Source organism: Eschrichtius robustus, chromosome 3 (assembly GCF_028021215.1).
Source record: "Eschrichtius robustus isolate mEscRob2 chromosome 3, mEscRob2.pri, whole genome shotgun sequence".
Classification (NCBI taxonomy): Eukaryota; Metazoa; Chordata; class Mammalia; order Artiodactyla; family Eschrichtiidae; genus Eschrichtius; species Eschrichtius robustus.
Window position 1 is genome coordinate 64760414 of NC_090826.1, and position 13716 is coordinate 64774129.

General features: G+C 34.7%; 1 protein-coding gene across 1 annotated transcript in view; it reads left to right on the forward strand.

Moving 5' to 3' along the window:
• The window catches only part of TNNI3K (TNNI3 interacting kinase), a 299704-nt gene that overhangs the window by 34891 nt on the left and 251097 nt on the right, over nt 1-13716 (forward strand). Inside the window, exon 5 of the mRNA XM_068540108.1 lies at nt 2114-2224. Coding sequence (XP_068396209.1) covers nt 2114-2224 — 111 coding nt within the window. The remainder of the gene's footprint in view (nt 1-2113; nt 2225-13716) is intronic.

A 13716-nucleotide genomic window follows, 5' to 3' on the forward strand; every position in this document is an offset into this window, starting at 1 on the left:
TAGCCATTTTATCATTTACCTCTTTCCTCTTACAGCCATTGGTACTTTATGACACTGTATATAATATTTTTTTATTTGTTTATTTTCTCTGTCTCCTCTCACATATATACGCAGTAAAAATATAAGCTCCATGAAAGCAGGGATTTAACTATCTCACTCACCTCAGTGTTCCCACTGCTCAAACAGTGTTTCAACACATATGATGTGAGCATATTTATATATTAAAGAAGTATTTGTTGAGTGTATGAAAGGTTTATGGAAAAGGAGAATGATGTGGTCAAAACTGTGTGTAAGAAAATTTATCTGCTAATAGTGTAGATGATGGACTGCAATGAAAAAAGGCTTAGTCAAGGAGACCAGTCAGGAGGCTATGGAGGGTGATGTTGGAAATAAGGAGGAGAAATGTGAGAGGTACTAGTGAGTCAAAACCAGCAGAATTCTGAAACTGATTGAGTTGAAGGGACTCAAGGTCATTTGGAATAAGAAAGTGCCATTAATGTGAATAAGGAATGCTAGGAGATGATAGGTCACACTTGGGAAATTATGAATGGTATTCACAAGAGCACTTTTGAATTTTTAATTTGAGATGCCATTGGTAGGCAGGATATATGGAATTTAGACTTAACAGAGAAGTCAGGACCAAAAATGAAGTTATCAGATTGTATAAGAATTACCAAAGGTGGCAATTAGAATGAGAAAATAGCTTAGGGCTAAGCTCCTAAATCAGTCAATTTTTGGAGACAGAAAAGATATAGATAAAATTAGCTTACCTCAGTGGAAAAATTGCTGTTTTTTGTTTTTTTGTTTTTTTTAGAATGGAGAAAACGTAAGTCTGTAAACTGGGCAGAAGGAGGCAATGGAATAGTAAAGGAAGATGAAATCTTTAACTTTCTTGCTAGAGCAGGTATAGAGTGGAAGATTTGGAAACTATAACATTAATTTTGTTATTTGAAGTTCTTTGCCAAAGTTTTTTCAATTTTTATAACTTCTCAACCTTCAGTTATGTGTGACAGCATTAAGAAATCAAACTTTTTTTTTTAATGGAAGGATTTTCTTAACTGAAAGTATTTGAAATTTTATGTATATGCATAAACGCAATGCCTATCCCATGAAGACTTGACTTTCTTGCCACTGGGTGTGTTTGAGATATTGATGGGCCAAGTATTATAGAAGTTGTGGTTTGAATTCTCACTTTGAGGGAGAGAGTTAAACATGAAGAGCTTTCTTTGCATTCCCTTCCAGATCTGGAGTTCTGTGAAAATGTGACCCTCCACATTACTCTTTTGAGTGTTCTGACTTATAAAATGAGGTTTATAGTAGTAATTTTTCATAGGATTACTTAGAGAAATATTTAATTCGTTTTTTATCAGCAACTATTTTTGAAGTCTCCATGTGCCAGGTTTAAATAAATTAATGTGTATGAAAGGTTAATTACATAATAAAAATTCAATGAATGTTAATTTCTATTAATATTATTAAAAAGCACCATGTCTCTCCAAAGACAGAAATACAATGCAAATAATAGTGTGACGAAAGTAAGGATTATTTTGGTCATTGCATAAAGTATTCTAACTTAAATGCTCAAGCAATGTTTCAAACATTTTCACTGAGTGAAAACATTTTAATGAGTCAAGTTAAGAAAGACACTACTGATTAATTACATATAGAGCCCATGACACTATGTCGTTAATTATGTATAGGACCCATGACACATATGTGTTAGAGAAGAATCAAATACTGAACTACCACGAAGTGGCCCACTGCAGCCAGTTCAATAGTGCAGTTGCTGGAGAAAGCACATTTATTGGAGTGACCTACATGTACGATTGAGTTGAGTTTGCAAGAGCCTCACCATAGGTAAATGTCCTTTCTGTCTTTCATGGTCAAGTGGTAGAAGATTGATTATAATTGAACAGCCTGTCATCTGCTCCTACATTTCAACCATCTGAGAGTTGCTCTTTGCTTTCTCATGTGCTCTTGTGCCAGAAATCACACTTAAGTTTTCTTTGAGCACCTAAATTGGCTGACAGTCAGGGAATCAATATATCCTGTTGCACAGTGTTCAAAGCTGCTATTGAGAGAAAAGTAACACTAAAGATGTGTTTCCTTGCAGGATAGTGCAGAATTGATCACTTCTCTGCTTCACAGTGGAGCTGACATACAGCAGGTTGGGTATGGCGGCCTCACTGCCCTGCATATTGCTACAATTGCTGGTCACCTGGAGGTAAGTCATATCTTGGCCACCTGTGAAAACAAACCTACCTCTTTGGATTCTTGTTTTCAAATGGTGGCTTTTGAGATTCTAAATTAAGCTATGTAAATGTTCTTTTGATAGTAAATTCGGTCTATTTTGTAACAGTGTAATCAAACATCAATTAATATAAAGATGGCTGGATATACAGAGGCTATATAGCAGTGATTAAAAGCATAGGTATTGGAGTCAGGCAACTGTTTCCACCACTTGCTATATTTACCTCAAGCAAGTTACTGTACCTTCAGACACCTCTGTTTTCCTCATTTATAAAATAGAAGTAGTGATAAGCCTATTGTAATGATTAAATTAGATAATCAGTTTAAAGCACTTTGCAGATTGCTTCATTCATGGTAAGGACTCAATGAAAAATTATTCATTAATTCATTCACGTGTGCATTATTTGATTTATTAAGCATCTGTTGTGTGCCAGATACCGTTCTAGTTACTGAGGTGACAGTAACAAGTAAAACAGGCAATTTTTTGAAATTTAGTTGTAGACAACAAGACAAACAATAAGGAAAAAAATATATAATTTAGTAGTGAGTACAAGAAAAATAATGAAATGAGGTAAAATTAAAGCAGAGTGAAGAAGTGGGCACCATTTAAAATAAGCTATTGGGGCTTCCCTGGTGGCGCAGTGGTTGAGAATCTGCCTGCTAATGCAGGGGACACGGGTTCGAGCCCCGGTCTGGGAAGATCCCCCATGCCGCGGAGCAACTGGGCCCGTGAGCCACAACTACTGAGCCTGCGCGTCTGGAGCCTGTGCTCCGCAACAAGAGAGGCCGCGATAGTGAGAGGCCCGCGCACCGCGATGAAGAGTGGCTCCCGCTTGCCACAACTAGAGAAAGCCCTTGCACAGAAACGAAGACCCAACACAGCCAAAAATAAATAAATAAATAAAATAAGCTATATAGTGATGCTATCATTAATATATATAGTAGTATCTGCAAAGGCCCTGGAGCAGAAAATAGCTAAGTGTATTGGAGGGGCCCGAGTGAGCCAAAGTCACTAGTGTATATGGGCTGGAGGCAGAGTGATGGAGACAAGGTCAGGTGATGGTTACAAACAAGATTGCAGTGTTTTAAAGGCCAGAGGAGGGACTCTGGCTCTTATCTTAAACTTAATTGTTGAAATATTAATTTCATATATGCAGAGCACTTTAATTTGCATTGTTTATTTAATTTACTGAATAAATCCTCATGAAATAGTTTTTATTGTCACTGCCATTTAATAGATATAAAACCAAGGCTCTTGTACAGTAATTGTTTTTACAGATTACAAAGCCATTGAGAAAAAAAGCCATGTCTGGAATCTTGGTCATTTTACTCAAACTTCCATGATTTTCACACTCTATTAATTGTGGTAATCACATGTAAGCTCAACAGTGTAATAAATGAGCAGTCTTATGTCTTCATTATTAAGTAGTTGTCTATTTCTTCCTTTTAGTCATGTTGCAAGTTAAAGTGTACTTTCCTCACTTACACACACATGCACAATTGTGAACAAATAGAGCTGCATATAAAATCATACATAAAACCTGTAAAATAGGTGTGAGACATCCCTCTTAACAGTGTCAATTCGAAGGGCTCTTCATTCAATAAATATTAACATATCTCAATGGGAGCGAAATAGTTTCCTTCATGTTGATATTTCCACTCCTTACTATATTTTCCTGAAAATAAATTATCTTATTTCTCAGAAAATAAATCTTTTTTATGATATTTATTATAAATGTAAATGAATTTGTATTACTTATTAGGAGAGGGGAAATCCCATTAGAATCACTTAAAAGTAAATGGTTTCCAAAAAAGAAACCGAGGTTAGTGATAAAGTAAATGGCAGGTAATTATATGAAGTCTGGGTAGAAGAATTAATGAGGTAGACATTAAGTCCCAGTGAAACACATTCAACCTCTCAATGCCAGGAAAATGACAGAAATTTTTTTTTTAACATCTTTATTGGAGTATAATTGCTTTACAATGGTGTGTTAGTTTCTGCTGTATAACAAAGTGAGTCAGCTATATGTATACATATATCCCCATATCTCCTCCCTCTTGTGTCTCCCTCCCACCCTCCTTATCCCATCCCTCTAGGTGGACACAAAGCACTGAGCTGATCTGCCTGTGCTATGCGGCTGCTTCCCACTAGCTATCAATTTTACATTTAGTAGTGTATATATGCCACTCTCTCACTTCGTCCCAGCTTACCCTTCCCCCTCCCTGTGTCCTCAAGTCCATTCTCTATGTCTGTGTCTTTATTCTTGTCCTGCCCCTAGGTTCTTCAGAACCTTTTTTTTTTTTTTTTTTAGATTCCATATATATGTGTTAGCATATGGTATTTGTTCTTCTCTTTCTGACTGACTTCACTTTGTATGACAGTCTCTAGGTCCATCCACCTCACTACAAATAACTCAATTTTGTTTCTTTATGGCTGAGTAATATTCTATTGTATATATGTGCCACATCTTTACAGAATATGTTTTGCAAAACAAAATCCTTTTTGTCTAGTACTGAGCTAATCACATTTTTGAGTGATAGAATTATAACAGGGTCAAAAACAAAGTGGTTAAGAGCTTGGTCTGAACAGACCTGTTCAAATAACTGTTTACTTGCTTTATCATAGTATGGAAGGAGATATTATATTGATTCTACCAGCCTTAGGGCAAATTTTACCAAAATAATTCCAAATAGATCTCTACTCTTGTCTCACAGTTCTCCATGGGTTCTCCAACTTCCTTCATTAGCTCTGGTATAATATTTAATGACTTTTATAGTCAATCATGGATGCTGCATAAAGCAGGTATATATATACGTTAGTCTTTATTCTCTTCTTATCTAATGGGCTAATTAAGTTACAGATCATATAGGAAAATGGTATCCAAAAAACCTGAAAGCATCCTATTCAAAATAACAGAATTTTTAAATTTGAATTATTTCCTTCACAGCTGTTAATTGCAATACCCAATTTTAATGCATTTCCCCACACACACACACTCATTCATCCATTTAACAAGTATTTTTGAGCCTCTACTTTTTCCATAACATTGTGCTAGAATATGGGAATGATACAAGAAAATAAGGCATAGTTTTTCCCCCTAAAGAGTTTATAGTATAGCTGGACACACAAAGTAAATACACAAGAAAGTTTATATAACCAATTCAAAAGTAAAATATCAATATAGTCATAACTATAGAAGAGGAAAGAGCCAAAGATCAGAGTGGGTTTGATATTAGTAATAATTAGAAATATGATCATTACATAGCAAGGAATGGCAAAGAACACAAATTTAGAAGTGTTAGGATTTCACTGGGAATTGAGATCAAGGTGACTAGAAGATTTAGGGAAGGATTTATGAGAGGTAGTGTGAAATTGGGCTGAGCTTTGAAAAGTGGTAAGAACTGGACAGAGAAAAGAAGAGGAATCATGTCTAAAACTGAGAAGGACAAATGAGTCGAGTACATTTAAGGGAGAGTGAATAGAATAATAGCATGAAACAGATTGTGAAGGGTCCTTGTAGGATGTTAGGAATGGACCAGACTAAAGAAACTGAAAATGGAAGTCCAAGGAGTTTAACTCAATTCAGTAAGTAACTATTATAGTTTATGATGTACAATACACAAGGCTATATGGTGTGGTAGATAAACAGATGAATAGAACACAGAAGTTCCCACTCTTAAAGACACTTACAGCCAATAGGGTTTTTTTCCACTAGGAAATGAGGAGCCATTGAGACTTTTTGAGCAAGAGAATGATTGGAGACATGATAAATAATGTGTTGAAGAGGATTTCTTTGACCTCAGTATTTATTGTGGATTCCAGAGTGATGATATGATGATTAAATAGACAAAGATAAAGGACTGGGTAAAGGATTAAATTCTGAGGAAAAACCAGTTACCTCCAGACATGTTGATTTGCTAATCACATACAAATTTTCAAGTGGAAATGCTTGTTAATCATTTAAAAATATACAACTAGTATTCAGTGAAGAAGTTGGGACTTAATGTAAGTTTTTGGAAATTATATGTGATATTTGCAGCCATAACAGTAGCTGAAATTTGGCCAAGGGCTAAGCCTAAGAGAACATCCACAGAGACTTTAGGAATTACTGAATAGCCATTGAGGAGACAAAGAAGGATTGGTCAGAGTGGTATGAGGGAAACAAGGATAATGTAGTCTCACAATAATTAAGGGTATAGAGAGTTTCAGTAGATAAAGATCCTGGGTATCAAATGGTGTAGAAAGGTTGAGTGCAATAGGGCAAAATATACATAATAGTATTTATTTGCTATACCAAAAATTTAGATGCTTATTCCACTCCTAGTTTTTACTCTTGGTTAGCAGGAATGGTGGCAATAGATCAGTGGTAGTTTCCTTTCATTAGTAGTCACTTTCCTTTATTGCCCACCTTTTTCTGTGAAACAATAACTGATGCTAAGTCTGACAGGCCTCTTTGTCTACACATATCAAATTCAGACCCTCCATTAGTGTCTCAAGTGTGTTTGTCCTCCCATAATTGTAAATTCTATTAAACAATTTTACAATAAAATTTACATTGACTAGGCAGCTGTCTTCTTCAATAATAGAGGAGAACACGTGCTGCAAATTCCTAGACATGCTGACTGCAATTTGAGACTCAGATTGAGATTTACTGTGCTCTGAAAAGCAGGCAAATATTGGTTATCCTGAGTCTCACTACTTCTCCCTGACTAATTTATCCATCTGTCAATACATATGCATGTGCCGCTTTATACAAGGCCGGAGATTCTGTCAGCAATCAATAAACATGCATTAAACCCTCTTCTCCCCTTTTAGTCCAGAGGGCACATGAGTCATATACTCTCTCAAGCATGGAAAATGAAAACAATTAACTAACATGTGATAGTGTTTTATCATTCACATACATTTGTCATTTGGTTCGCCTGTGAGATAGTTACCGTTAGACTCAGTTTACCAGTGAGGAAACTGAGGATTGCAGAAGTTAAATGACTTCCACAGGACCATGCAGATAATAAATAAATGAGATGGATAGGACTCAAACCTGGTTATCTGACTTCACATCTGTAGTTTTGTAAATAAAAAAACAATTACTCCCTTATGACTCTTGTATGTATTGCTGAAACAGGGCTTGCAGCCATAAGACACTAAACAAGTATTGAGAAAACAAAACAGAAACTGAATATGTTACTATCTAAGGCCCAGATATTGCTACATGTACAATTAAAGCAATATTAATTGATTCAAGTATAACTGTATATGGCACTTAGTAAATGGGCACAAGAACCCATGGAGATATAATGCATGTATGTGAGCATTCAATACACACACATACCCTCACATGTACACACATACATACACCCCAAGTGTATACACCCCACTTCATACTTTGTCGAATATCTCTTTTAAAAGCTGTTACACTTTGGTGTTTCATGCAGTCGTTTCTGCAGTTATTAGAAGACAAATCAATTATGTGTAGCTTTAGGCAACTGAATAGCAAAGAGAAAAACATGTCTGGGATGATGCAATATATAATGTATAGGGATTATGGAGTGTTTTCTTTTTCACAGAAAGGCATAGTTTCATATATACTTTGTGCAGGTGATAGTATTATTTTCATAGTTGAATTTATTCTATCCTACCTCATCCCATTTTTGGATTGTAAGCACTTACTCAAGCACTGCTTCACAATGCTTCCCAGTTCTTTCGGAATTTACATCTGATTTCAAGGAAATGTTGTTGATGTTGTTCCAGTTCATTCTTAACTGAATCATCTGAATGTTTCAGGAGAGAGTTTTGTATACCAAGAAGCTTCTGACCCTGTTATTTCTTTTAAAATGGCTTGAGTTTTCTTTCCAAAGGCACTAACAAGTGAATTATTGGAATTATAAAATGTGGTTTCTCTCTCTCTCTCTCTCTCTCTTTTTTAAAGAGATAATGTACTCATGAGTTTTATAGCTTAAAAGTATCAGATATGCCTCCAGTTTATGACTAGGCAATAATCCCTTATGAACTTCGTCTGGAATCAGAAAACTGACTTCATCCTCATTCGAGATTTTATCCTCATTTTCCAGATGAAAAAACTGAGGCAGAGAGGAGTTACGTAACTTGTCCAAGGTGACAGAGGTAATAATTGGTAGAGTGGGTGTTTACATGCTGCGTGGTGTCAGAGCCAGCTCTCACAATGCTACACTGCCCTTCTTTTAATCCAAACAGCAACTTCTCAGCCCATCTGACCAGAATTTAAGCTTTGGAAGTGGTAGATAGAAACTTAGAATTTAAATGTCAGGGAAATGTGCTCTATTCTCAGCTCTGAATTGTCTCAAAGACTAAACACATCAAGGTATTCTGGTGCCTCTTTATATGAACCCCATTCTTCTAAGCTCTATTCCTTATCTCTGATATTTCTGCATTACATTTTTAAACAGCTTTGTTGAGATAAAATTTATATGCCATGTAGGTCACCCATTTAAATGTACAATTCAGTGGTTTTTTAAGCAAATTCACAGAATTGTATAATCATCACTATAATTTTAGAACATTTTTGTCACCCTAAAAGGAAACGTAATATCCAACAGCCATCAGTCCCATCTACCCTTCACTGCTCAGACCTAGACAACCACTAACATACTGTCCATCTCTATAGTTTTGGCTATTCTAGATATTTCATATAAATGGAATCATAAAATATGTGATCTTTTGTGATTGACTTCTTTTATTTAGCATAACATTTTCAAGGTTTATTATTTCAACAGGGTTGGTTTATATCAGAATCATGTTATAATTATAAATGCCTTTATTTATCAAAACAGCAAAATGTATACAGTTCAACCAGTAGTGTAACTGCAGTTCTTTTCAACTACTCCTCTATTTTCATTATAAATTGATGCTGGAAGAAAAATTTCAACTAAACCTTCAGGTTCTCAACCTGCATTATGTAGTCACAAGCATGTGTTCAAGTTGTCAGGCTAGGAACACCTCCATTAGAGAAAGTGGCCAAGTAGGGCCTCTTCCTGAATGGGCATACCACCTCTTACATGCTAGATAAGGCCCCTGCTCAAGATGATCAATTCCCCTGCCTACCATAGACTCACTCTTCAGATTTTGAAGCAGTTATAAATTTTAGGGCACCTCTGTAGAAATGCAAAATTTCCTAATCCTTGAGGTTAGCTCTTATAGTTAAAATCTTAGTGATCAGTTCATACCCTAAAACCTTGCTAATTGAAATATGATCCACTGACCAGCAATGTAGGATCATCAGGGAACTAGTTAAAAAATAGAATCTCAGACCTACCTAAAGTCAGCACTTTAACAAGATTCCCAGGTAATTGATATACATATTCACATTTAAGAAACACTACCCTAAAAAGTATTAGGAGAAATTAGATTTAAAGGAGATATCTGAGAGAAAGGTAGCTTGAAAATATGAATGAATAATTAGAAAGAGGTACCACCTTTGTTTGTTTTACAATTTTGCTTTTGGCTGACCCCAATTCAAATTATTTTAATAACTTTTGAAGCATCATTCAGGGCTTATTCTAGAGCTCAGGATAATGACCACTCACTATGTATAGCATATGCCTAGTACTATGACGCATAGTAGGCACTCCATGAATGTTAACCTCTCTTTTCCTTTCTGAGATGTAAAATCTTATAGGAACAGTATCTAATATAAATGAAAGTTTAAAATGTAACGGAGATACAACACAATAATTATAAATAACCCAGTTAAAACATAGGCTCAGGATTTGAACTCACATTTCTCCAAAGAAGGTATACAAATGGCCAAGAAGCACATGAAAAGATGTCCATCATTATTCATTAGGGAAAAGCAAGTCAAAACCACAGTGATATACCACATCATATCCAGTAAGATGAATATAATAAAAAAAGATCATATCAAGGATTGGTAAGGATATGGAGAAATTGGAACACACATACATTATTGGTGGGAAGATAAAATGGTGCAGCTGCTTTGGAACAGTGTGACAGTTCCTTAAGAAGTAAAATACAGAATTACTATAGGACCCAGTAATTCCACTTTAGGTATATACCCAAGACACACAAAAACTTGTACATGAACGTTCATACCATTATCATTCATGATAATCAAAGAGTAGAAACAAATGTATATCAGCTGATGAGTGAATAAATAAAATCTGGTATATCCATACTATGGAATTTTATTCATCAATAAAAAGGAATGAAGTACTGATACATGCTACAACATAGTTGAACCCTGGAAATGCCATTAACTTGTGAATGCTGTTGTGGTAGGAGGGGTGTAATGGACTTATCTTTTTAACATCCATGATTATTTATGCGTATATATGTAGCTGGGCAAAAGGGTATGTGAATTTTATATTTTGATAATTATTTCCAAAAAGCCTTTCAAAAAGTGGATTTATTTACCTTTTACAGTATGAATACCTGCTTTCCTTTGCGTAAAATAGCAATATCTATTATCTTTCCCAATTATATAGATAATAAAATCTTGTTAAGTATAAGGGATTGAGGTGTTTTTAATTGATATACTGTTGATTCTTTGAATTCCTTATCCTGTAGGCTGCCTATTTTTGTATTAACTTTTTTTCTTACTGACTTGGAAGATACCCTTGTACATTGAGGTTTTAAGCTTTGTCATATCTGTTGCAGCCTATTTTATTAGTTTCCTCTTTAAGCATTTTTTTATATATGTTTTCAAATTTATGTGACTAGATTTTTAATTTTTTGCTTTGTGGCCTCTGCTTAGAAAGACTTGGTCCTTTAAAGATTGTGTAAAAAGGAAATCACAAATATTTACTTCAAGTACTTTTAATTTTGTTTTCCCCCCTATATGTAGATTCTATCAGGAATGTCTTTTAGTATAAGGAATGAAATAGGAATTCAGTTTTTATTTTTCTCCCCAAAAGGTTATCCAGGTAGTCAAACAATATGTATTGAATACTCCTTATTTTCCCCTTTGTCTTCTATTTGGGTCTATCTGTGTATTCAAATCCTAATAGCAAACACAACTCTTTTATTAGTTAGTGTGTATTTAGGTTATGTTTTAATATCTAAAAGTGCAGGTACTCTCCCCTGGCACTTCTTTTTTTTTCAGAATTTCCTGACTATTCTTACATTTTTAAATTTTATATGAACTTTAGAGGCACTAGATTACAATAGTAAAAAGCATGGACTCCAAAGCCAGACTCTCTACATTTAAATCTCAGAAAATATCTACCACTTACTAGCTGTATGCCATTGGGAAAGTCATTTATCCTCTCTGGGTCTCAGTTTTCTAATTTTAGAAAGCAGATTATATTATTACCCACCTTATTGGCTGTGTATGTGTGTGTGTATGTGTGTGTGTGTGTGTGTGTGTGTGTGTCTGTGTATTAAGTGACTTAATATATGTTAAGTCTTAGGCACTGCCTAGAACACAATTGCTAACAAAGTAGGCTATCACTTTTTATTTGTTCTATTTTGTTTCTGATTTTATTGTTATTTGTTTTTTTTTTCCTAAGGAAAAAATGTAATGGTATCCTAACTAGGTTAAATCCTAATTTATATATTAATTTAGGAAAAATTAATAATCCCATAATATTGGGTCTTCCTATTCAAGAACAATATGTTTCTTTCCATTTATTTAAGTTTCTGCAGAATATTTTCCTTGTGAGTTTGTTAAAATTTATTCCTAGGGATTTTATCTTTTGGCTGCTAATGCAAATGACATTGTATTTTTTTTTTTTTTTTTTTTTTTATTTTTTTGGGGGGGGGGATTTTTTTTTTTTAATTCAGACAGAAAGTCACAAAAATTATACTCATCCTCATCAGTTCACTCAGTCCCATGTAATTAATTTTTTTTTCATCTTGATCTTTTTTTAGCACTTTTATGAGTTCATCAGTTTTTCATTAGAGTTCTGAAAATGCTTATTCATTCAGTTCAGCAGTACAGTCAGTTACCAGAAACCTGTACTTGTCAGAGTCTTTTCCATGAATTTCTTGAAGATGAAACCCTTTTATAGGAACATATTTGCAAAAGCATCAGAGTACACCCAGAACTGTCTGTAAATGACAAAAGACTTAAAAATGACCACAGTTAAAGATTTGATGAAAGTTCATAATAATGCAGTTGACAAGAAAATTAGTTATTTCTGAGATATACATTTTAAAGTAATAACTAGGATTATTACTTATAACATTATACCAGAACATATAAGATTTTTAGAAATTTCATGTAAAGTCTGAAACATTTATATTAACATATTTGCATACATATTTCCATACAAATACAAGATTTTTAGAAATTTCATGTAATGTCTGAAACATTTATATTAACATATTTCCATACAAATAACCCAATGAAAGTTTAGTATTAGTTCTTTTGTTTGTTTGTTTTTTTATACTGCAGGTTCTTATTAGGCATCAATTTTATGCACATCAGTGTATACATGTCAATCCCAATCGCCCAATCCAGCACACCACCATCCCCACCCCACCGCAGTTTTCCCCCCTTGGTGTCCATATGTCCATTCTCTACATCTGTGTCTCAACTTCTGCCCTGCAAACCGGCTCATCTGTACCATTTTTCTAGGTTCCACATACATGCATTAATATACGATATTTGTTTTTCTCTTTCTGATTTACTTCACTCTGTATGACAGTCTCTAGATCCATCCACTTCTCAACAAATGACTCAATTTCGTTCCTTTTTATGGCTGAGTAATATTCCATTGTATATATGTACCACATCTTCTTTATCCATTCGTCTGCTGATGGGCATTTAGGTTGCTTCCATGACCTGGCTATTGTAAATAGTGCTGCAATGAACATTCGGTGCATGTGTCTTTTTGAATTACGGTTTTCTCTGGGTATATGCCCAGCAGTGGGATTGCTGGGACATATGGTAATTCTATTTTTAGTTTTTTAAGGAACCTCCATATTGTTCTCCATAGTGGCTGTATCAATTTACATTCCCACCAACAGTGCAAGAGGGTTCCCTTTTCTCCACACCCTCTCCAGCATTTATTGTTTGTAGATTTTCTGATGATGCCCATTCTAACAGGAGTGAAGTGATACCTCATTGTAGTTTTGATTTGCATTTCTCTAATAATTAGTGATGTTGAGCATCTTTTCATGTGCTTCGTGGCCGTCGGTATGTCTTCTTTGGAGAAATGTCTACTTAGGTCTTCTGCCCATTTTTGGATTTGCTTGTTTGTTTTTTTAATATTGAGCTGCATGAGCTGTTTATATATTCTGGAGATTAATCCTTTGTCCATTGATTCATTTGCAAATATTTTCTCCCATTCTGAGGGTTGTCTTTTCGTCTTGTTTATGGTTTCCTTTGCTGTGCAAAAGCTTTGAAGTTTCATTAGGTCCCATTTGTTTATTTTTGTTTTTATTTCCATTACTCTAGGAGGTGGATCAAAAAAGATCTTGCTATGATTTATGTCAAAGAGTGTTCTTCCTATGTTTTCCTCTAAGAG